General features: G+C 29.5%; 3 protein-coding genes across 3 annotated transcripts; all 3 read left to right on the top strand.

Moving 5' to 3' along the window:
• Positions 1-8,929: 8,929 nt before the first annotated feature.
• Positions 8,930-11,088, top strand: LOC145841073 (charged multivesicular body protein 6-like). The gene has a single exon (XM_082948440.1). The coding sequence runs from the start codon at positions 8,948-8,950 to the stop codon at positions 9,575-9,577; it is 630 nt and encodes a 209-aa protein (XP_082804566.1). The 5' UTR covers positions 8,930-8,947; the 3' UTR covers positions 9,578-11,088.
• A 349-nt stretch (positions 11,089-11,437) lies between these two features.
• Positions 11,438-13,818, top strand: LOC145841070 (putative RNA-binding protein 19). Its single transcript, XM_082948436.1, has one exon. The coding sequence runs from the start codon at positions 11,444-11,446 to the stop codon at positions 13,697-13,699; it is 2,256 nt and encodes a 751-aa protein (XP_082804562.1). The 5' UTR covers positions 11,438-11,443; the 3' UTR covers positions 13,700-13,818.
• A 1,023-nt stretch (positions 13,819-14,841) lies between these two features.
• On the top strand, positions 14,842-18,797 carry LOC145840572 (transmembrane protein 64-like). Its single transcript, XM_082947876.1, has 3 exons — positions 14,842-15,685; positions 16,138-16,407; positions 18,402-18,797. Exons 1-3 carry the CDS (start codon positions 15,068-15,070, stop codon positions 18,471-18,473), a joined length of 960 nt encoding a protein of 319 aa, XP_082804002.1. The 5' UTR covers positions 14,842-15,067; the 3' UTR covers positions 18,474-18,797.
• The last annotated feature ends 3,985 nt before the right edge of the window (positions 18,798-22,782 follow it).

Here is a 22,782-nt window from a genome sequence, read left to right as displayed (position 1 = left end):
TCTTTGTAAAAGAACTGAATATCACTATACATACAAAATATTCTAACTTACCATAAACATTTATTTTCTAATAAGGTTGGTGTAAGTAAAATCTAAATTTAAAGTTGTTTGCATGCAATGACATTAATAAAGTGACATAAAGATAACAATTAGTTAAAATAATTCAGCAATAACAGTTTAAATAATATTTCAGGGTTGCCACACACTCAGGGAACTCAGGGAATCTCAGGGAATTTTCAAACTATAGAAAATCTCAGGGAAACTCAGGGAATTTTGGCATTTTTCTTTTAACTCAGGGAAACTCAGGGAAGTTTTGATTTTTTCTCTAAATTTCAGGGAAGTTTTTGAAAATCTCAGGGAAATTTTTTTCTAGATCTAGAATGAGGTTTAGTTAATCCAGTTTCAATATTTTGTTCAAAAGTAGTAATTTTTATTATTTAAGTGGTTATTTAGAATTTTCTTAGCCTTGCGGCTAGTTCTTCAATATTCTTAGTATTAACATTGTAGTTTTTTTTAAGTTTTAATTTTATATTTACTTAAGTAAAATCAAACAGTTTAGAGAAATGAAAGTTGTTGTTAACTATTCATTGAAAAGTTCTAATAAACTTTTTATTTTTAGTTACTTATGTAGTTTAAAAAACACTATGTTGTACTATTAGTTCTTATTTTTTAAATAATAAAGTTATTTGTTATTTGTTTACAACTACTTGTTTTCAGTAAAAAAAATTAAAATGAATACAGATTAGTGTTGTATTACTTTTGTTAAAAAATAGAGGTTAAATTTTTGTTTATAAATAATAAAATAATATAAATAATAATAATAATAAATAAATCAAGAGTCCTTGAGGCTGTTTTTGTGCTTCACAATGGCCAGGCAAGTGTTGAACGGGGCTTTAGCTTAAATAAGGAAGTAATATCAACTAATATGGGAGAGATGACAATAAGGTCCCGAAGAATGATCAAAGATCATCTATATGCAAACAGTCTAGAACCAAGCACAGTTGAAATAAGTTCTGAATTGTTAAAATTTGTAAAATCTTCTAGGGCCCAGTATTTGGCATATCTTGAGCAACAGCGCTTTGCTAAAAATGTTCCAAATAAAGGTGATGCTTTGAGCAAGTTAGGAGAACAAAAAAGTAAACTTACAAAGCAACTCAAATGTTTGAATGAAGACTATGACAAATATACTGCAGATGCCAACAAACAGTCTGATTTAGAAGCAATGAAAGAATTATTAGCAAGAGGAATAGCTGCTAAGGACAACGCAAATAAACTTGAAAATAAAATTAAAACTATTGATTTAGAAATTGCATACTTAAAAAAACAGTATTAAGATTTTTTTATTAGGTAATGTGAAATTGTTTTAAAATCAAAATTATGTTTTCAGTTATTTAAAATAGATTGTGTATGAACATCTAAAGGACATAAAAAAAAAAAAATTTAGATTATTTTGTATCAGTTGTTAGGTATTAAGTTGTACTTTGATATGAGATATTTCTTTAGCTATTTCTTTAAACTTTCTTTTTGCAGGTTTTTTTACAATAATGTTAAGCTTTTAAGTTTTATTTACTGCATTCAGAACAGTTGCTAGGAAAGACATACAAGTCATAATGAAGTTATTATGTATGCATTTAAGTGAGTTCTTCATGTGAAAATATTATTATAGTATAATTAAATTTTGTCAATTAAAATGTCAAACAAATTAAACTTTATTCTTTTATGTAGAAAGTTAATTAACAAGTTTACACAAAGTTGTGCAAAAATTTAGTTTTTTATTTTTAATTGGTTTAAACCTTTTAAGATTGAGTTTTTGAAAACAGTTTTTTTCATAAATTTAATGCAGAAGCATACACATACAACCTTCCTTTTATTATTAAAGAAGAAAAATGAGAATGAGGTATTAATAATTTGTGTTAGAAGAGAATTTTTTTTTTTTTAAGATTTGAAAAATACTCAGGGAAACTCAGGGAAATTTAAGGTTACTCAGGGAAATTTTTGGTCACTCAGGGAAGATTTTTTGGCTTAAAGAGTGGCAACCCTGATATTTCTTAAAATGTATGATTGTTGTTTTCTGTTATAAAAACATTTTTAGGTCCTGGTAATGTAAATCAATTTAGTACGAAACTGAAAAAACTGAAGATTTCAAAAGTGAAAATGTGTGATTAGTTTAACTAGAGATCACCAAATATTTTTGCTTTAGCAAAAACCTAATACAAAATCTTAAATTGTTTAATGAAACTAAGTTTGTAGTTACTGAGATTCTTAATGTTAGATTATAGTGTTTCCAGCTAGTTTTTATTGCCTGGGTCTGTGCTTATTCTAGTTTTAGTTCATCATTTATTTCAAATATAAAATTTAAAGATTATGAAGGGTAACAAATAAAAAGAGCTATAAGATGATCAGTTTTTAAGTATATAAAATTTATAATACCATGCAGAGTAATGATTTCACCTGAAAAACCTGTTAACTGAAAGTTTAGCTAAAAAGATCCTAGAATTTGTTTTAAATTATTAAAAAAAAAAACTTTTTAACAATTTTTATATGGAAAATAAAGAAGTTTAGTTCTGATAATAAACAACAATTATTAAAATAAAATGTTTGTGTGTTATTTAAAGTTTTATTTGTTTTAAAACACACTTTAAGTGACACTAGAATGCACTTTCAGTAGTTTTCTATTACAAATAACTTTTTTAATTGAAATTTATTTTTGTGACAAAAAAGGATAAAAAAATTGTATTAAAAAAAAAGGGAAACTTATTAAAAGAGGTAAAGCTCTTGATCTATGTAAAATATTCAACTATTTTCAAAATAAACTTACAATAGAACAAAGTAAAATGTGAATTAGATTTTATCAAAAAGTATATTTTATCATAACAGGTTCACCAAAAAACCTGGAAAAACCTGTAATTAACAATTTAATCAAAAAAACAAGCCTGAAAAATGCCTGAAAAAACATTGAATTTTGAACTAACTTTACATTGAAATAATGAAATTTTGACTAGTTATGAAAATATATCATATACAATAGTTTTATTTTTTATCATATAGAGTTTTATTTTTAATAAAACACATTTAACTTATCCTTTCAATATGTTTTTACTGGAAAATCCTGGAATTTGACAATTTAGGCTAAAAAAGCCTGGAAAACCTGGAATTGGAGAAATTAAAAAAAAAAAACTTGAATTAAGAACAAAAATCACTAAAAAACCCGAAATTTTAAACAATATTTACATTACTTTTAAAAAACTGGGAAAAGGAAACCTTTGACAACCATGAATCAATTTAAATTTATATTTACTGTAGTTATCATTTTTGAAAACTTAAATACTAATCAACATAGTAGTAATCAAGAAAGATGATAACTTAAATTTAACAACATAATTTTTGAGTTAAAAAAAACTTTTTCATGTCATATGTCTTTTGTTTGTGCAATTTAGACTTGCTGGAAAACAGTGTAATAGCTTCGATTTTAAGTAAATTACTCATAATTGATGTGTTAATTTCATTCTTAATTTTAGTTTTTTAGCATAATTTATTAAATTTCCAAAAACAAAAGAAAGTTTTCTTCCAGTTATTAAGGTGATAGTTTTGGTATGTGTTTTTCCTTTTATAACATTTAATCAGCATCTTAATATATGTACCTAATTGTATAATAAAGTTTCTAGAATAAGACTTTCTCACTGGAGCATTGAAATTTTTATATACTACAAAACTTCATCATAGCATAGTATAAAGTCAGAGTTGCCACACACTTTAGCTAATCAGGATAACTCATGTAGTTTAAAAACTTTTTAGGCTTGATGAATAAATTTTTATACTAATAATTTTTTTTATTATACTTATTTTATGTTCAATTTTTGTATAAACCCAGGTCAGTTTGATGTAATTCAGGCTGACTTTTTTGCCTCAAAAAGTGTCAACCCTGCCGGTTCCTACATGTGTAGCTTTAAAACAGGGTTTAAGACTAAATCACTTTTTGATTCTGTAATTGTTTATTTTTCCTTTTTAAGAATATTAAATCTAATTTTGAAACTGCTTTTAAACTTTAATTTTATTTATTTAATCCTTGTAATTTTAAATCTCTTTTAGTCAAACCTGTTGGATTAGAATTATTTATTAATATATTTTTATCATGGTTAATTAATTTTGTAATATTTGCAGGAACAAGTTTTAACTGCTCTTAATAGGGGGTATGTCGTTTTTGATTTTTTAGAGTACAACTTTGGTATCCTTCTAAAACGGTTGCAAGTTGTGTTTAAAGCTCACAAAAAAGTTTTGATTGAGTTGTCTCACTCCAAAAGCTAACCACCAAAGATTTTAGATTAGAGAATTGTTGAAAATTTTTTGAGTGAAATTTGCTGAGTCAGCAAACTTTTAAAATATTTTTCATGTTTTTTTTTACATTTAAAACTAAAACTTATTTTTTTGTTATATTTTTGGATAAGTTGGGTTAGGGAAAAGGGCATAGATTAAAAAATCCTAAAAAAATGATTTTCTTTTATTTTTTAAAACTTTGCTGTTTCCGTTCTTCAAAGAATTTTCTTATGGAAAACTTACTCTTTCTATTGTAAATTGTATTTAAAAGTCACAAAAAAAATTTGGTTGGGTTGACCTACCTCAAAGCTAACCTTTAGAACAGTGCTTCTGAACCTTTTTCTAGTGGCGGAACCCTTTTCCAAAGTTCAATTTTTCTGCGAAACCCCTAATTTTAATTTTACATAAAATGTTTAATTAAATAAATGTTCTTTTTTTTAAATTTAAAAGGCTTCGCGGAACCCCTGAGAGGCGTCGCGGAACCCCATTTCAGAAGCACTGCTTGGCAAAAATTGTCCAAGGTCAGGAATATTTACACAAAAAAAGTAACAAAATAATAATAATGTAGGTTTCTAAAATGGTTATAAAATTTAATCATATTCACTTTTATTTTCAAATGCTTTGTTTAAGCTTATAATGGCTTCATTATTTATACAACATTTTATTCGACTTGAATGAAAGTATGGAATATCAATGCTTTCACTAATGATCTGATACTTGTCTAACTTAATAACCTCAGGCACTTCAGGAGATATCCAAATCTGACCTTCTTTGCTGTGATCAATCTTTTTGAAATATGATAGTAGAAAGGTGTCATTACTGCAAATTTCTACCACATCAGCTAAATGCCACTCATACTTACCTGTACTATCAATTCAAAATACAGCAACATAATCACTTGGCGTGAAAGATGTTGAATTTGTTTGCCTTTTAGATAAATTTTCCTGATTTAATGCTGTAAGAACTTTTTGTAAGACTGTAATTGATATTTGTGAATGTAGGTTATCTAAGTTTGAGATTAGGTTGGACCATACTCATCAGACATCAAGTTTCTTCCTACGCTTTTAAACTTGAAAATTGAAGAGCTTGATTTTAATGATATAATGCACTTTTAGTCAATCTGCCTTCAATGCAAAGATGCTTATTTTTGTAAGGACACTTTTGAAAACAATGTTGACCAGGAAACAATCTTTTATTTTAGCATGTCCCAGACCATCATGAATATCCTGAAATACTTTTTGAGCTTTTTGTTGGGACGTCATTAACACATGCATTTTAAAGGTCACAGAGGTAGGGGAAGGCTAAGCTCCCAGATATTGACAAACAGAGTCAAACACTTATAGACTTATGGTTAGTGATATCAGTCATTACAGAATTAACTTTTTCAACTATGAATTTTGCAGAATATTTGTAGCCTGTGGCAGCTGATAGTATTTTTACTTTTGATTTCTCAAAGTCAGCTAAGCTGTCACAAGAATCTGTAAAAATGCTCATGGTTAGTAAAGTCCGTTGCTTTCCATAAAATTGTGACAGATTGAACCACGAAATTGCCAACTCCACTCATTCCAGATCCATCATTAAAGTATATAATAGTTGAGTTGTTACTTATCATTATTTGTTTAGTAATTGGCAAATAACTATTGCTTCTACATATAACTGTTAGTATTAGAAGATGCTTGCAAAGTGTTCATATCATGGATTATTAGATTTTTAAACTTTTCTTTTCTTTTGATATTTTCTATGATCAAATGATGAGCAATATCCTATTTTAGAAAACTGTGTCATATTTATTTTGAAGTTATAAATCTTCTTTAACCATTTTTACACCCTCCAGGTTTCCAAATATTTCACATTAGCTATGACGTAAAATAGAGTATGCATTGATTCGAAAAAACATTCAGGTATTATATTTTTCACCTCTCTTCTTGTCAGAAAACTTTACCAATGTTCTGTAACACTCATGAACAAGTTTTATCTTTACTGCATTTTATGACTTTGTATACACAGAGCAAAACACCTAATGAAAAACTAAGTTAACTGCAATGTCTTGCCAAACTATTGGTATTGAGTATACTCTATTTGTTTTTCATTCAGTTAAAATAAAAATATATATTTAAATGACACTTAACGCATATCATCACAAAGTTAAGTTTTACATTAGGAAATTCTTTGAAGACTAAAAACAAAATACAATTACTACTATGGGTATTAGGGGTAGCTTGAAAAACATGCAAGTAAAATTGCCAACTTGCAAAATGCTGAGTCTGCAAAATTTTCAAAAGCATAAGAAAATCATTTTTTAATGTTTTTAAAATCTATTCCCTTATCCCTAACCCAAATTATCCAAAATTATAACAAAAAAATAAGTTTTAGTGTTAAAAGTAAATAAAAAGACAAAAAATTTTTTTACTTTTGCTAAGTCAGCAAATTTTAACCCACAAAATGTTTGACAATTCTCTAATCAAAAATTTTTGGTGGCTAGCTTTCGGAGTGAGACAACTCAACCAAAATCTTTTTGTGAACTTTAAACACAGTTTGGGATCGTTTTAAAGGTTACCAAAATAATTTTTTAACATACCCCTTTAAGTCAATTTTTTAAAATTGGTTTTTTATTTCTTGCTACAAAGAGTTTTCTGTCTCTTTTGTAAAAAAATGTTGTGCAATTTATAAATATTTTCATTTATCTATTAATAAAATAGTTGTCCATGTGTCTGTCATATAAAACTTGTGATCTTTGATACTGTTTTATTCTATATTCAAACAATCTACTTCTAAGATACTAGCTAAGGTATGACCTGTTTTAGTCTCATTTCTACCCTTCTATTTAGCAGTTTATGTTATTGTTAAAACTAAACTGAATATCATTTTTAGCAGTTTTTAGTGACTTTATAAAATTATGTTTCTTAATAATTGGTTTTTACAGAAGATTTAACACGTTCCACTGTAAAAACAGTTCTTCAGGATGTATATAATGAACATATTTTTCCTGATTTGGTATACAACTGATTAAAAGTAAATGTTATATCAAACACATATATAGTTACATACAGTATTTATTTAATTATAACAAATGGTATACTATCAAAATCCACCAGCGTTCAAAATCCACCCAACTTTTTTTTTTTTTTATTTATTAATTTATTTTGTATGTTTTTTTCACTTTTTTTAATTATTTTTCCCTATCACTGTTACCCCTTACACTTGATCGGTCAGCAGTTCTCAAATTTGACTTGGTGGGTTTTGATTGAGGGTGCATTTTGATTGTGTCCCATAACAAACAACAGTCTTATACAGCCGTTTAGTACATGAGATAACTCAATCTCATATATTCCTCAGTAAAGCTTAAGTTTATTAAACATGTTTTACAGAAATTTACAATTTAAAAATTTATAAGTATTATGCCGTAGTTGTAATGAAGGTTTTGTGCACTATTGACCATAACATTTTAAAAAACTATTAGTACATATACGATATATACTGTTAACACTTTTATTGTTGCATTGTAAATAATGTTCTCAGAACGGCCATTTGCCCCCTTTCAAATTATATTTGCAGCCACCAGCGCAATTACATTGATACTTGATTAAAAAATAGTCAAGTTTTAAATGAAATTTTAATTTTTGTTATGATATATGCTACATGGTATACCATTTTTATACGGTTGTTATTTGTTTTACAGGGTAGTCACCTTGTTCTTCAACAGTAAAGTTTAAATAAAAATATTTTATTTTGTTTGAATCTTTATATTTTCATGTAATTAAACTTGAAAACTCTTTAGATTTTTTATTATTTTAAATTTTTAATAATTCATTAAATGTTCTTAATAAAATTTTGTTGTTAATACTGTTTTAGGTTTATTTTTATTTATGATAGGCTGTTGAAAAGTATGTATCATCAAAAACATTTAATTTTTCCCCAATATTTTCAAAATATTTAATTTTTTTAGTTCAGTTGTAACACAACCTTTTATTATTTAAATCCTTCCTAGTGATTTATTTATAATTTAGCTTATGTTTTAAAAATTTATTTCAAGTTGATATGTTTGCAATACTTTATATATTTTATTCTGAATGCAAGTTAAACTTATAAGTTATATTTTGTCCACAAAGATAACCAAAAAGTTGAGTATCCACATTAAAAATTATATAAAAGCTGCTTTGCAAAAACTACACTTAGTTTATTTTGAGTTTAATATTTAATTCAGTTCTTTAATTTACTATTAGTTATACTTCTCTGTTTACAAAGACTGTATTATTTTTAAATGAAACACATACTGTACTAAGATAAAACTTGAAATTTGATCATACCAATTTGATCATCAGAACTTAAGCCTTTGGTCTAAAGATCAAATTGGTATGATTAGACCTTATGTTGACATGAGCTTGTCTCACGGCAAACAAAAGTCCAAACTCTGGCTCTGTAGACTGTTGGCAATCTTTTTGTTTAACTGCTTACATTTATTGATGTAATAAAATTTTGATAAAAGAGTTTCTCCTTGAAAATAACTGAAACTATCTTAGCAAAAAAATAACATTTCAACCTACTACTAGTTTTCATTATCAAAAATTCATAACAAGTACATTAAACGTGTTAACATGAGAAAATTTTCAGCATTTTTTGATTACAATCAGCAATGGGAGGACTGTTCAGCAGAAACAAGGCTGACAAGCGCAAGCCCGACCCGAGGATAACGGACGCAGACCACGCTGTCCTCCAAGTGAAAAAGCAGAGGGACCAGCTGAAGCTGTACCAGAGGAAGATTGAAGCCGAGCACGAGAAGCTCAGGCGGCTGGCCAAGGAGTGCCTGAAAGAGGGCAGGAGGGACAAGGCCATGCTGCTGCTCAAGAAAAAGAAGAGGCAGGACGTGCTGCTGGACAGGACCGCGGGGCAGCTGGACAACCTGGAGCAGATGGTGGACCGCATCGAGGAGGCGCAGACGCAGAACAAGGTGATGGAGGGGCTCAGGGCGGGCAACCAGGCGCTGAAGCAGTTGCACGCCCTGATGAGCAGGGAGGACGTGGAGAAGATCATGGAGGACACGCAGGACTCCATAGAGTACCAGAAGGAGCTAGATGAGCTACTGGGAGGTGGCATGAGCCAGGAGGACGATGATGACCTGCTGGCCGAGCTGGATCAGATTGTTGCCAAGGAGATGCACAAGCTGCCGGGCGTGGCACTGCCTGAAGTTCCGGATGCGAAGCTTCCCGAGGTGCCCGCTGCTGATGAGCAGGAGAAAGAGCCTGTTGCCATGTTGGCTTCTTGAAAAGCCACTAACAATTCCATGCCCCTTTACGATAAACTATTTTGTTTTCCTTCTCAATAAGTACTAAAATTACATTGTTTTCAATAACGTTAAGAGTTTGTAATTTTACTTGTACAATAAGATATATAAATTATTTATAACTATATGTACCTGTTTTATAACGGTATGTTTATAAATTTTTTATTGATTAAGTGAAAATATAAATAAAGTTTATTTAATCTAAAATTAAAGATATGCATACTATTTAGATCTTATGTAAATATTTATGTATTTATTCTACATAAAAACAACTAACTTTCGATTTGTTTACTATAGTTTCTAGGATTTAAGCAGTTTATCAGAAAAATAATAAAGTTAAGAGAAAAGTTTCTTTAATAATCACAAAAATGTACATTTGAAGTTTCAAATAAATTTGAATATTTTTAGGTAGCTAATCTTAAAAACAACTTCTGTACAAATTAATTTATGTTTAGTTTTGTCTTTCTTGTTCTTATTTTTAGTTTTGATTTCTTGCTATTCTGTTATTGTTAAGTGTTTTTTGTTCTTTTAAAATACATATGTTGGTTATGAAGACAGAGTTGCTGTCTTTATTTTCTTATAAATAGTGATAAATATTTATGTACCAGGGTTGCCAAAAAAATTAAAAACCTGAAAAAACTCTAAATTTTACAATTTAGGCTAAGAACCTGGAATTTGAGAAATTTTGAAAAAATACCTGGAAAACCTAGAGTATTAAACAATTTTAACATGTTCAGTAGTAAAATTTCAATTTGAAACAAAAATCTATCATGTAAATTAAATTTTTTTGTCATAATCAAATTTTTTTATTAAAAAACAAATTTAAAGTAACTTTACAGTATCTTTTCAATGTTGTTGTACTACTGAACACAGTTTTTGACCTTAAACTTAAATAAACCCAAAAATGTGTATTTTTTAAAACGTGGAAGAATTTTCTCAAATAATTTGGAAACCCTGTATGTATTTATACTTGTAAAAAATTTATTTTAATTATAAATTTTTGAGTAATTTATATTTGATATCTTAAATTTATTGGATGTTGTTGAAATGAAATAATCATTACCAGTTATGGTTGATATAAATATATTTGGTATTGACTATTTTTGTCACTGAAAAAAATTATAAAAAATTTGAAAAGTAATTAGTTACTAATAATTTTAAAATCTAAAAAACGTTGTTACCAGTTTTAAATTAAAAATTGAACTTCCAAAGATGTTTATTACTTGAACCAGATAAGTACAGCATTAATTTAGTTTTTCGAATCACAGATATTTTATTTGTAGGTTTTTAAATAATTTTCTTTGTAGATTTTATAGTATTTCCAAAACATACCCAGAAATTATAAATTGTTAGAAAAGTTGAACAGACTTTATAAATAGAATTTAATTATTGATTTGCATTTTTTTTAATGAATTTAATTCAAAATTAGAATGAAACATATTTAAGCTTTTGTCAATGTTTTTTAATTTGTCATTATCAAGTTAGTAAACACTAAACTATCTTTGCAAATTGATTGTAGTAGCTCAAAAAATAACTTCTTTGAAATTTAAGATTATATAAGTTTTTATATTCTTTCTGAAATAAATATATATAATTATTTTAAGATTCAAGATGAAAGTAGAATTAAAAAAAATAAATATAACTTTTTTTTATATTAAAGTTAGAATCTAAAATCTCAAAATATGCACATTAATGAATTATTCTCATTTTTTTATTATGTCTTCACAAATGTTTTAATAGTTGTTAATCAACATTCATTATGAAGTATTAATCCAGATGCAGCTGTTCTAAATAAACATCAAAATTAATAAAAACGCTTAACTGTTCTAACAGGTTAATAAAATAAACATGAAAAAGTATACAAGATTGTACGTGACGTCTCTGCCGAGCAAGTTCGATGAAAAGCAAGTGAGGAAAGTCTTTTCGAAATACGGAAACGTGACAGACTGTAGGTTGAAGCGGAACAACCAGGGAAAGTCCCGGAGGATCGCTTTCGTCGGCTTCAAAACCAACGATGAGGCTTCCCGCGCCCTCAGCGAGCTCAACGACTCCGTGGTCATGAACCAGAAGATAAAAGTGGAAGTTTGCAAGGACTTCACCGTGGAGAGGAAGATAAAGATGTCCGTCTCCTCGAACCTGGCCGAAAACATGAACGATACGAGCACGGAAGGGTTCTGGGTCAAAATGAAGGGCTGCCCGTTTAAAGTGACCAACAAAATGGTTGAAGACTTTTATTATCCCTTGAAACCCGCCGCAATTGACATACTGAAAAAAAGTAACGGTAAAACAAACGGAATGGTTTTGGTGAAGTTCCTCACTGAGCAGGACCAGCAGAAGGCGCTTAAGAGCAACAAGGATTACATGGAGGGCAGGTTCATAGACATCCAGGTGCACAAAATTATCAACAACACGAAGAAGCTCAACGTCAAGCAGCATTACAAGAAAGTAAAAAACTTGCAAGACCTGGATGCCGTTGACGTCGCCGAAACCGGGAGGCTGTTTGTCAGGAATCTTTCTTACGACTGCACCGAGGACGATCTCAAGGAGTATTTCGAAGAAATAGGTCTGGTCACGGAGAGCACGCTGATCACCGACAGGGTCACCGACAAGAACATCGGGACCGGGTACATCACTTACGCCAGCTCCCAGCACGCGTTGCTGGCCTTGGAACAGCTGGACGGCACTTCTTTTCAAGGAAGAATGATCCACATCCTGCCGTCTTTGCCGAAAGACGAGGAAAAGGCGAACAAGGTTAAGAAGTTCAACAACGAGTCTTCCTATCAGAATCAAAAGTACGCCAAGCAAAGAAGCAACATGCACAGCGCGTACAACTGGTCGACTTTTTATATTGATGAAAACCAAGTGGCAAACGTCATGCAAGAAAGACACGGAGTTGACAAGTTAGAACTGATGAATGACAGCAAGAAGGGTTTCAGTGCCAATGTCAAAATGGCCATGGCTAGCACTAATTTGACCCAAGAAACAACAAAGTGGTTAGAAAGTCACGGTTTAAAAAAGACCATCTATGAAAATCCCACAGCTGAGCGTAATGAAAAGAGCAAAATGATAATTTTGAAAAATTTAAACGCAACTACAACAAGCAGCGAAATAAGACACTTTTTAGACAATTGGAAGTCTAGTAAAAACATAAAGAAGCTTTTACTTTCTCCTTCAAACACAACAGCCCTGATAAAACTCTCAACCTCCTTTGAAGCAAAAAAAGCTTTTATGAAAATAGCCTACAGACCATTTCAAAACAAACCTCTTATAATTGAGTGGGCTCCAGTTGAAAGTGCTGAGGCCGACAAAGAAGCAAACGAAACTGACGAAGCTGAAGTTGACGAAGACAAAGAAGTAGAGGAAAACGAAGAAGACGTTGCAAGCGCGGACAGAATGACCATTTACGTGAAAAACTTGAACTTTGACACGACCAAAGAGGACCTTCAGAAGCACTTTGAGCAGATCGGGCCGGTGGAAAAGTGCCACATCAGTCTGAAGATCAGAGGATCGCAGCAGGTGTCGATGGGATACGGGTTTGTCGAGTACAAGCACAGCAAGCACGGTGTTGAAAGCATAAAACGGCTGCAGTACTCCGAGCTGGACAACCACAAGCTCGAGCTGGAGAAGTCGGACAAAAAGCTCACCCAAGACAAGACGGCTTTCGTGAGGAAGGCGGCGGAGAACCAGGAACAGGAGAACAGCACGAAGATCCTGGTGAGGAACATCGCCTTCTCGGTGACCCAGCAGGAAATTCAAAATCTGTTCTCGCAGTATGGCGAGCTCAAATCCGTGAAGCTGCCGATAAAAAACAACGCAACGTTGGGCAGAGGCGGCCAGCACAAAGGTTTTGGTTTCGTGGACTTCATGTCCAAAACGAACGCCAGCCAGGCCTTCGAAGCGCTCAAAGTGTCCACGAGAATGGCCGGAAGGAGGTTGGTTTTGGAGTGGGCCAAAAGCGACAGTTTGGCTGCCGAGGCGCAGAAGAGAAAAGCCACTGAAAATTACGAGTTTCTGTCGAAGAAGCGGACTTACACGGGCAGCGAGTTGGAGGAGAAAATCACTGAAACTTTGGAGAATTTGTCTTCTGATGAAGATGAAGAATAGATTGATTTTTAGTATAATGTTTTTAGGTCCTTAAAACTTAGTAAATTCGCATTTAACATAAACTTTAGGCTTTTATTTTTTCCAAATCATTTTTTAAATTTAAAAGTTTTGCAAAAGCTTTAAATTTCACTAGTTTTTAAATTTTTTAAAGGTTTACAAATAGGATGACTTCTATAACTTAAACCCTATTTACTTTGATAAATATTTTACAAGTTGAAATTATTGTTGCTTTTATTTCTGGATTTGATTGTGATTAAATTGTTGCTTGAATAATAAATAGAACGAATATTTAAACATTTGATACTTCTATTTTTATTTAACAAATGTTTTTTTACATAAATAAGTTAACTATCCTGAGGCTTTTAACTCTACTTACTCAATTAATATACTTGTTAGGGTTCGAAGCTAACTAGTTTTTTATTGTTTGGATAAAAGATTAAAAATTTTATGCAAGTCGTTTAAATAAAAGTTAAAATTTATTTCGACTACATATATTTTATTTTTTATCTATTGAGCATTTAAACTTAGGGATGTTTAAATTTTAGCTAATATAGATTTATGTTTTCGCTTATTAAAGTTTGTTTATTGCAGGGTTGCCACACACTCAGGGAACTCAGGGAATTCAGGGAAACTCAGGGAATTTTAAAGTTGTATAAAATCTCAGGGAAACTCAGGGAGACTCAGGGAAACTCAGGGAATTTTAAAATTGTAGAAAATCTCAGGGAAACTCAGGGAATTTTGATTCTCTTTTTTTAATTCAGGGAAACTCAGGGCAATTTTGGTTTTTTCTAAAAATTTCAGGGAATTTTTTTTCTAGATCTAGAATGAGATATAGTTAATCCAGTTTCAATATTTGGTTCATAAAAGTTTATTTAATTCATTTTCAAGTGCTTATTTATAAATTTTAAGCCTTGCGGTAAGTTCTTCAATATTCTTAGAATTAAAATGGTAATTTTTTAATAATTAAAACTAATTTTAAGGGTTTGAAAAAAACTCAGGGAAACTCAGGGAAGTTTAAGGTTACTCAGGGAAGTTTCAGGTCACTCAGGGAAGTTTTTTTGACTCAAAGAGTGGCAACCCTGTTATTGTCTATACAGTTAAAATTAAGTTTATTAATTATAGTATGATTATCACAGGTTTAGTTTAATAATTATAATTTTAGTATAGGTTCTAAAGTAGAAATTTGTTTACAGTTAATAATATAATCAATGTGACCATTCTCTAACGTTAAACAAGGTGAATTTTGATCTATTACATTACATCACTAAAAATATCCCGAAAAGTATTTGTCAGTTCTGCTACAACAAATATTTCAAGTTAAGTATTCGTACTTAAGTGAATATTTTAAATCCAATTAATATAAAAAAGATGAACAAAGATTCAATGCACGTAGTGGAGTTGGAGGAAATCCTCATAGAAGACCACCCGCCGAAATGTTGCAAATGCAGCTCGCTGAGCTCCTGCCAACACAACACCTACTTGTTCCTGACCACCTTTATAAGCTTCACCTTGACTCCCTTGATGAGAAGTGTGCTGATCTACTTTCTAGTCTTCCTCCTCTTCCTCTCCTGCTACCTGGTCTTCCGGAGCGACGCGGTGATGGGCGTCGTGACGAACCTCCTCTTCAAGATGCAGGATCAGGACCTGCCCCACTCCCTCTTCGTCTTCTCCCTCTGCTTCTTCTTCGTCTCCCTGCCCTTCACGTGGGGCTACATCGTGTTCAACCTGGCCGCCGGCTACTTCCACGGGTTCGCCATGGGCGCCGTGGTGACCATGACGACGGTGGCGGCGGCCACCTCGCTCAACCACGTCATCTGCAAGCGGTTCTTCTCCACCTGCCTGCTCAACCTGATCAGGAGGAGGTATGACGACGAGGCGAAGCTGCAGGCCCTCCTGAAAGTCCTCGACGGTCCTTCGGGGATCAAGATCATCTCCTTGCTGAGGCTCACTCCCATCCCGTTCGGCCTGCAAAACGGCTTGATCGCGGTGAGTTGTGTTAATTTTGAAATTTTAAAAATCAAGTATATGAATAAATAATTTTTGTTTTTAAACTCAGGGTTGCCACTTTGCCTGGAATCCTGAAAAAACCAGGAGTTTGAAAATTTAGGCAAAAAAAAAACCTGGAATATTAATATTTTTCAAATGTTCAGTAATAAGATTTCGATTTGACTCAAAAAATCTATCATAGAAGTAAAAAAATTTTTCATCATTAAATTTTTTTTATATAAGATATTTAAAATTGCTTTGCAGTATCTTTTCAATGTTTTTATACTATTAAACACAGTTTCTTACCTTAACTAACTAAACTTAACTTTGAACTAAAATAGACCCATAAGTGTGTACTTGTAAATCCTGGGAAAATTTTGAAAAAACGATTGGCAACCCTGTAAACTGTAAGAAACAAACTTCTTATAAAAGTAACCTCCGCAAACATTAAGATGTCGAACATTCCGGTGCGCCACTTCATGATGGCGTCCGCCATCGGCCTCCTCCCCACGCAACTCATCAACTGCTACATCTCCTCCAACTTCAGGTCCATCCGGCAGATCACCTCGAATGAGGAGGGGAGCGCGGCAGGGGGGTACTTGCTGGTGGCGGCGCAGGTGGTCGCCGGCCTCCTCCTCACCAAGTTCGTCGTGAGAAAGGCCAAGCGTCAGTTGGACAAGGCGCTGGTGGAAGGCGCCTCGGACGAAACCGGTCGAGATCAGGTTGATATTTTTATTATCAGTTTTTTGTTATAATATATGATGAGTTTTAAATCCATAGGGAGGCTAGTAACTTTTTTCGCAATTTGATAGGGTTGCCAAAAAACCTGGAAATTGACAATTTAGACAAAAAAAACTAGAAAAACCTGGAATCTGAGAAATTTTGGAAAATGTTTGGAACAATAATCGCTAAAAAATTTGGAATTTAGAATAATTTTTACATGTCAAGTAACAAAGTTTTGATTTGATACAAAAAATATACCATGAAGATTTTTTTTTGTATCAACAAAACTTTTTACATTTAAACCTGGAAGAAATCTACAAAAAACCTGAACTTGATCTTGTTCAATAGAGTTTTAACTAAACTAAAAGTTGCTTTTAACAGAAGTTTAATATTCAAACAATTTTTTAGAAATAGCCAGTTAAGTTGGAGAGAACATTAGATTCTTTGTGAGAGCGATTAATAAATAGAAGTCACTAAAATTTCTTGTACGTTTTTTACAGATAAGTACCTAAATTCTAATGAAATGTTTCTTGCAATATATAGAAAAATATGATAACTTATTATTATTATTTTTTTTTATGACTAGAAAACTAAAAAAAAATCTTATGTCAAAACATAAAATTTTCATAAATTTAACGATTACTTACGAGAGAGTTTATAAGTATTTTACTCATTTCTATTTATTAACCGTTTTAGTATTTTGCTCACCAAGGAAAGAACCTATTTTACTCTTCTACTTTAAGCTGCAATATCTTAAAAGTTTGGTTAATAATTTAAAATCTGAAAAAGCAACTCATAGCTTAGATAAATTTACTAAATAACATAAAGTTGTAAAAAAAAAGTTATTTATTCTTTTAAGACCGTAATTGAAATTTAAAGATATAGATATATTTAAGAAATTATTTTTTAATGTTTTTGAATTTCAACCGACTTGACGATTAAAAAATCAGTTTGCGCTTAATATTATAAAATTTAGTTACGTAGAATAAGTTGAATAGACTAAATGAGTTAAGCTGTTTGATAAGATTACAATTAGATATTATTTTTTACTTCCATGATGAAATACAATTATTGTCATGATCAGGGTTGCAAAAACCTGAAATTTAAGAAATTTAAAAAAATTTATAATTTCGAACAAAAAACTTGAATTTTTGAAGAATAATCATGGTAATGAATATTTATTAGGTACAAAAAATTATCATATAAAAAAAATCATTATTATTTTTTTTTAAACACGTTTGAGTTAGCTTTACATTTATTTTTAAATGTTTTTATAGTTACAAAATACTTTTTACCTTATATTTAATTCTATACTTAAATGGAACATAAAACTTGTTTTTTTTAAAATCTGTAAGAAAATCAGAAAACCTTTGGCAACCCTGCATGATTTTTATTAAGATGATTTTCATTTCTAAACGTTTATAAAAGTTTTAATTTAAAAAAAATACTTTTCAAGATACTTCACTGGATTTAAGTAGTAAGTCAAGTTGAACTTACTGAATATTTAGAAAATATTTAGTTGATTTATTTAATGTATGAGTTTAAACTGTATGTTATAACAGAAATATTTTATTTTTTAAAATATTTCTGAAAACTTAATTTAACAAAATTAAGTTTTGTCTTTTATACTTCAGTTTATATAAGACTAAAAACATGTTTTACAAAGTTTATTTTTTATCTAACAACAGTTGATATAACTGATCAGTTGATGAAAAACGAAAATATACAAAGGAATGTAAAATTTTTGTTTTTTAAATTTAATACTATTTTTTTCAAACTATGTACTAGTATATTATTAAAATATATTTCAGCATGTTTTAAGGGTTTAAAGAAAAGTAGTGTAAAATCATAACTAAAATTTAAAAATTATTTATAACATTTTGTTTCCTTAAATAAATTGATATCCAGATTGAATTTATAATCACACTTCGCTATAAGAAAAACTTTAAAAATGAAATATTTGATTAAAAACTAATAACATTTACTATTATAGATGGAGCTTTTAAGAGAAAAAAGAAACTCTTTAGAAGAAAACTCAATTCCAACTATAGTAGTACAACCATAAATTTAAAAACTTTTAACTTGTTTTGCAATATTTCAAACATTCTTACTGTATTTATGCTTTTTATACTCTACATTTGTATCTTAAAGAAGCGAATATTTTATAAACATATTTTTTATAACTAGTTGGTACACAAATGGTGCCTTAAAAATAAAACTGCTTTGTAGATTACGTTTGTATCTGCCAAATTTGACTTGTTTTTATAGTACAGTGTGTAAGCGTTACTTCTTATGACTAATCTTCTATGCAGAAACTTTTAAGACAAGTCATCGTTGAATATTAGTTAATTTTAATAATGAAGCCAATTAAATTCGTTACTTCCTAGCTATTCTTATTAGTTTTGTTATGACTTTGTTTTAGCTTTTTATATTAAAAAACATCCGTTTTAAACGTTTTAGAAAAAGTTTTTAGTATACAGTATAAACTTCCTAGGTACAGCTAATTTTTAATTTGTTTAAAGAGACTTTTAGACTTACGTTAAACAAGTTTTTATAAAGTTTATGTTTTGATGGAATTTAGAATATTTTTTTCTTAATTAATTTTATTTTGATTTTTTCCTATCATAAATCTTCTACGTAACTACGTTACAAATTATGATTTTGTTTATTAAGTTAATTTTTGTTTACTACTTTGCTATGAATATATTGTTACGAAATACGTACTAATTAATTGACACGACTTTAGTTTGGTAAAGATTAACTATTTTAAATATATAATTTTTAAAAGTTTGCCTTTTAATAATTCAAAAAAAGTAATGTATTTAATTTTTATCTATTAGTTAGTATTTTTAAATGTTTTTTATTTTCAATTTATGTGAAGCTAATCTAAAATTTTGAAATTAAACTTGTTCGAAAATTACTCAACTTGTACAAGTTAGGGGATACACGTCAAATATCAGCATTTATAGATGAAATATTAGATTAGTTATTTTTGTTATATTGAATATTTAAGCAAAATGCTTACCCATCAGAAATTAGCTTGTAATGTTAGCATTGAGAATTTTTTTTTTGAAAAATTAATAACGATTTTCATTAATAATATAAATAACATTAATTTAAATATTCTATTCTAAACTTTTATTTTAATGATATGATGATTCGTTGTAACTTGAACATACAATGGTGCAATATTTAACTCTATATAACAAAATTAGATAAGCTTTTTTGTTGATGTTTTTAAAACGTTTTTGTTTTTACATTTAGTGCAAATTAATCTGTAAGCTTTGAAGAAAAATAAAACGATGAAAAAGTTAATTACACCCTTCTAATAAGAAAATATTCGCGTACTTTTTTTGTTGTTGATTTTATTTCATAGACTTAGTTAAAAATTTTAGTTAGCTTTTGCTATAGAATTTTACGTTGTAATATGTGAAAAACTCATGCTTTAAATTAGAGCGTTTTAAATCTAAAGAAGTTAAATGTTGTTAAAGAACTACTTATGTGTTGGAATAGGGTGACAAATTTGGGGTCAGCGATTATAGACAGAAAATAAAAATTTAGAGCTAAACTGTTTGCTTATATACTAAGTCTAGGAATTGTAAGAGTGTAGGGGTCATCGAATTATATTTTTGATTAAACTAAAAAAACAAAACCCTCAAAATAGTTGGCCCAAGGACGAGGTGTAAGAAAAAAACCTTTCGGTTTAAATTCAAGCGAGCCTTAACGAGATGACTATAGAGTTTTTGATCTCAAATATTAAAAAACTAAGGTAAATATTAAAAACTATAGTTCAATATATTATTGAAAATAGTACTTTGATAAATTAAATTAAACTTACTAGGTTAAATTAGTTACGTTGACGAATTTAGTTTTTATTAAACACTGTTTTTTCCTTTTAAAATAAGAAAATAACTGCAAGAAACTTTTTTTAGAATTTGTAATTTTTTATAAGTTAAAAATTTTTAAAGTTATCTGTCTTAGTAAAAAAGATAGCTCTATTTACTAAAATGTACGAGCCTATTGAAATAAGAATGTGCAAATTAAATATTTTATTTACTACCAGGTTTCGGTGGCAAAAAAAAAACGACCTTTTTAAGTATAATAATTACTAATAAAAATAATCAGTTAACTATTTTAATATACTTAAAAAGGTCGATTTTTTTGCTTCCAAAACTTAGTAGTAAACAAAATATTTAATCTGCACATTTTTATTTAAGTTAAACATTTAGAAAAAATCCACAATATTTAAATTCATGAAAAAACATCATAAGTTCTTAATAATTGAAAAATAAAAAAACTTCGTAAGAAATACTTCTTTTTTTTTTTTTGCTAGATTTCTTAAAAGTTATAAATTTCGTATATTTAAAATAGATTATTCTATAACTTTTTTTGTTTGGTACCCTTCACAATGTTTAAACCTTATACTTGAATGATGAACAAAAACTAGAATAAGCGCAAACCCAGGCAACAAAAACTAGCCAGAAAACCTTTTAACTAAAAAGTAACCTGAAACACTATAACCTAACATTAAGAATCGCAGTAACTACAATTTTAGTTTCATTAAATAGTTTAAGAATTTTTATTGGTAAATTTGCTAAAGCTTAAACATTTGGTGATATCTAAATAAAGTAACCACATGTTTTCACTTTTGAAACATTTTTCAGGCCAACCAGGGTTTCCAAAACTGGGCCAAGTGGTTCCCTTGGGGCCATGAGCAGCAAAGTGGCCGAAGGGGGGCCATGAGGTCATAATTCAAAACTTACACTAGATATTATGGAGTTGATGGTGAGGAGCAAAATAACAAGGTCTTAGACAGTTTTAATGGTAGTTTTTTGAGAAATCTTATCAGAGTGGGCCATAACTTTTTTAATTTCTTCAAGCAGGGCCATTTCAAAAAAAGTTTTGGGAAACCCTGCTATAAACTAACATTAAGAATCTCAGTAACTACAATTTTAGTTTCATTAAATAACTTAAGTTTCGGTATTGGTAAGTTTACTAAAGCTTAAATATTTGGTAATCTCTAATTAAAAAGATTACACAAAAAAAAGTTATTTATACGGTTGTGTAAAACTAACACTTTACTACTTAATATGTAAAATCTGTTTAAGTATCCAGGTTTTTTAGTGACTTTCGTTTGAAATTCAAGGTTTTTGTCAGATTTCTCAAATTCCAGGTTTTGTTTTTTTAGCCTAAATATTCAAATTCAAGGGCTTTCCAGGTTTTTGGCAACCCTAGATCCTCTAAATAGTAAGATAACCAAGTTTTCAAAAGGTAAAATTTCGAATCTGTTAAAAATTTGAACATATTTGTTAGACTTAATTAAAAAAAACTTTTTTAGGGAAGAAATTTAAAGTAAAAGTATTCTGTGAGACTGATTATTTCAGAAGAGTTAAAAATAAATATTTTAAAGCGCAAATTTCAGTTAAACATGGTTTCGTATTATGCCGCAAAACAAAGAAAGTTTAATAACAAGTTAATTAAACACAAAAAAAACAAAGAAAATAATCTTAAAATTTTTGTCTAAAAACTTGGTGTACAAAAAGACGTTTTGGCCATTGAGAAATACCCCACAATACAATAACATTCATTTACATATACCAAACATTTTTTAAATTTGATTTTAAACTTCAGTGTGTGATGTTAAAGTACAAACTTTAGTCTATTTTTTAAAACCAGTGGGTTTTGATTAAAACTTACAGAGCAATATTAGAGAACAAAATGTAAAATTTTGATTTTTATGCAATTATGTTATACTACAACTAATTTATGTCAATTTTTGATAAATTTAAGCTTTTGAATAAAGTAAGGTTAATATCCATAGAGCATTTGTAAATAACTTTTTAGTTTAATTGTACTAATTCTTATGTGTATTTTTGTTACAACCAAAGGTATTTTGTACACCAGTTTTTTAGATAAGCTTTCTCAGTGCTTTGAGTTCAATAAATTTATAACACATGGTTTGAATTAAGTTTCAGTAGTGTTATTTGCTTTTTATTAATTTGGCATTCAACTTTTTATTAATAAACTGACATTCAAGTCCTTACAAAAATACTGATCTTAACTAATAAACAGGTTAAAAAAAATTTTTTTTTTAATATTTAGACTAATTAAAAAACTTTTTGCTATCAATTTTTTTAACAGCGAAGTTTTGCACTCTTTGAGCTTAAAGAGGAGTGCTAAAGAGGTGTGTTAAAGTGTTAAAGAGGAGATTTAATGTACAGTGTTCAATTGGCACATTGACCCGTTATTTTTGAAAAATCATAAAGTTCTCGTTTTAGTTGAATAACTTTTGAAAGTAAGCTAAATCGCCCCCAAATACTACCTTTGATTTGGAACTGCTGGAATAGCTATATTTTTTGCGTTTAATTGTTCTC

Source organism: Thalia democratica, chromosome 7 (assembly GCF_965202585.1).
Source record: "Thalia democratica chromosome 7, ktThaDemo2.hap1.1, whole genome shotgun sequence".
Classification (NCBI taxonomy): domain Eukaryota; kingdom Metazoa; phylum Chordata; class Thaliacea; order Salpida; family Salpidae; genus Thalia; species Thalia democratica.
This window is presented reverse-complemented; position numbering and strand designations above follow the sequence as displayed.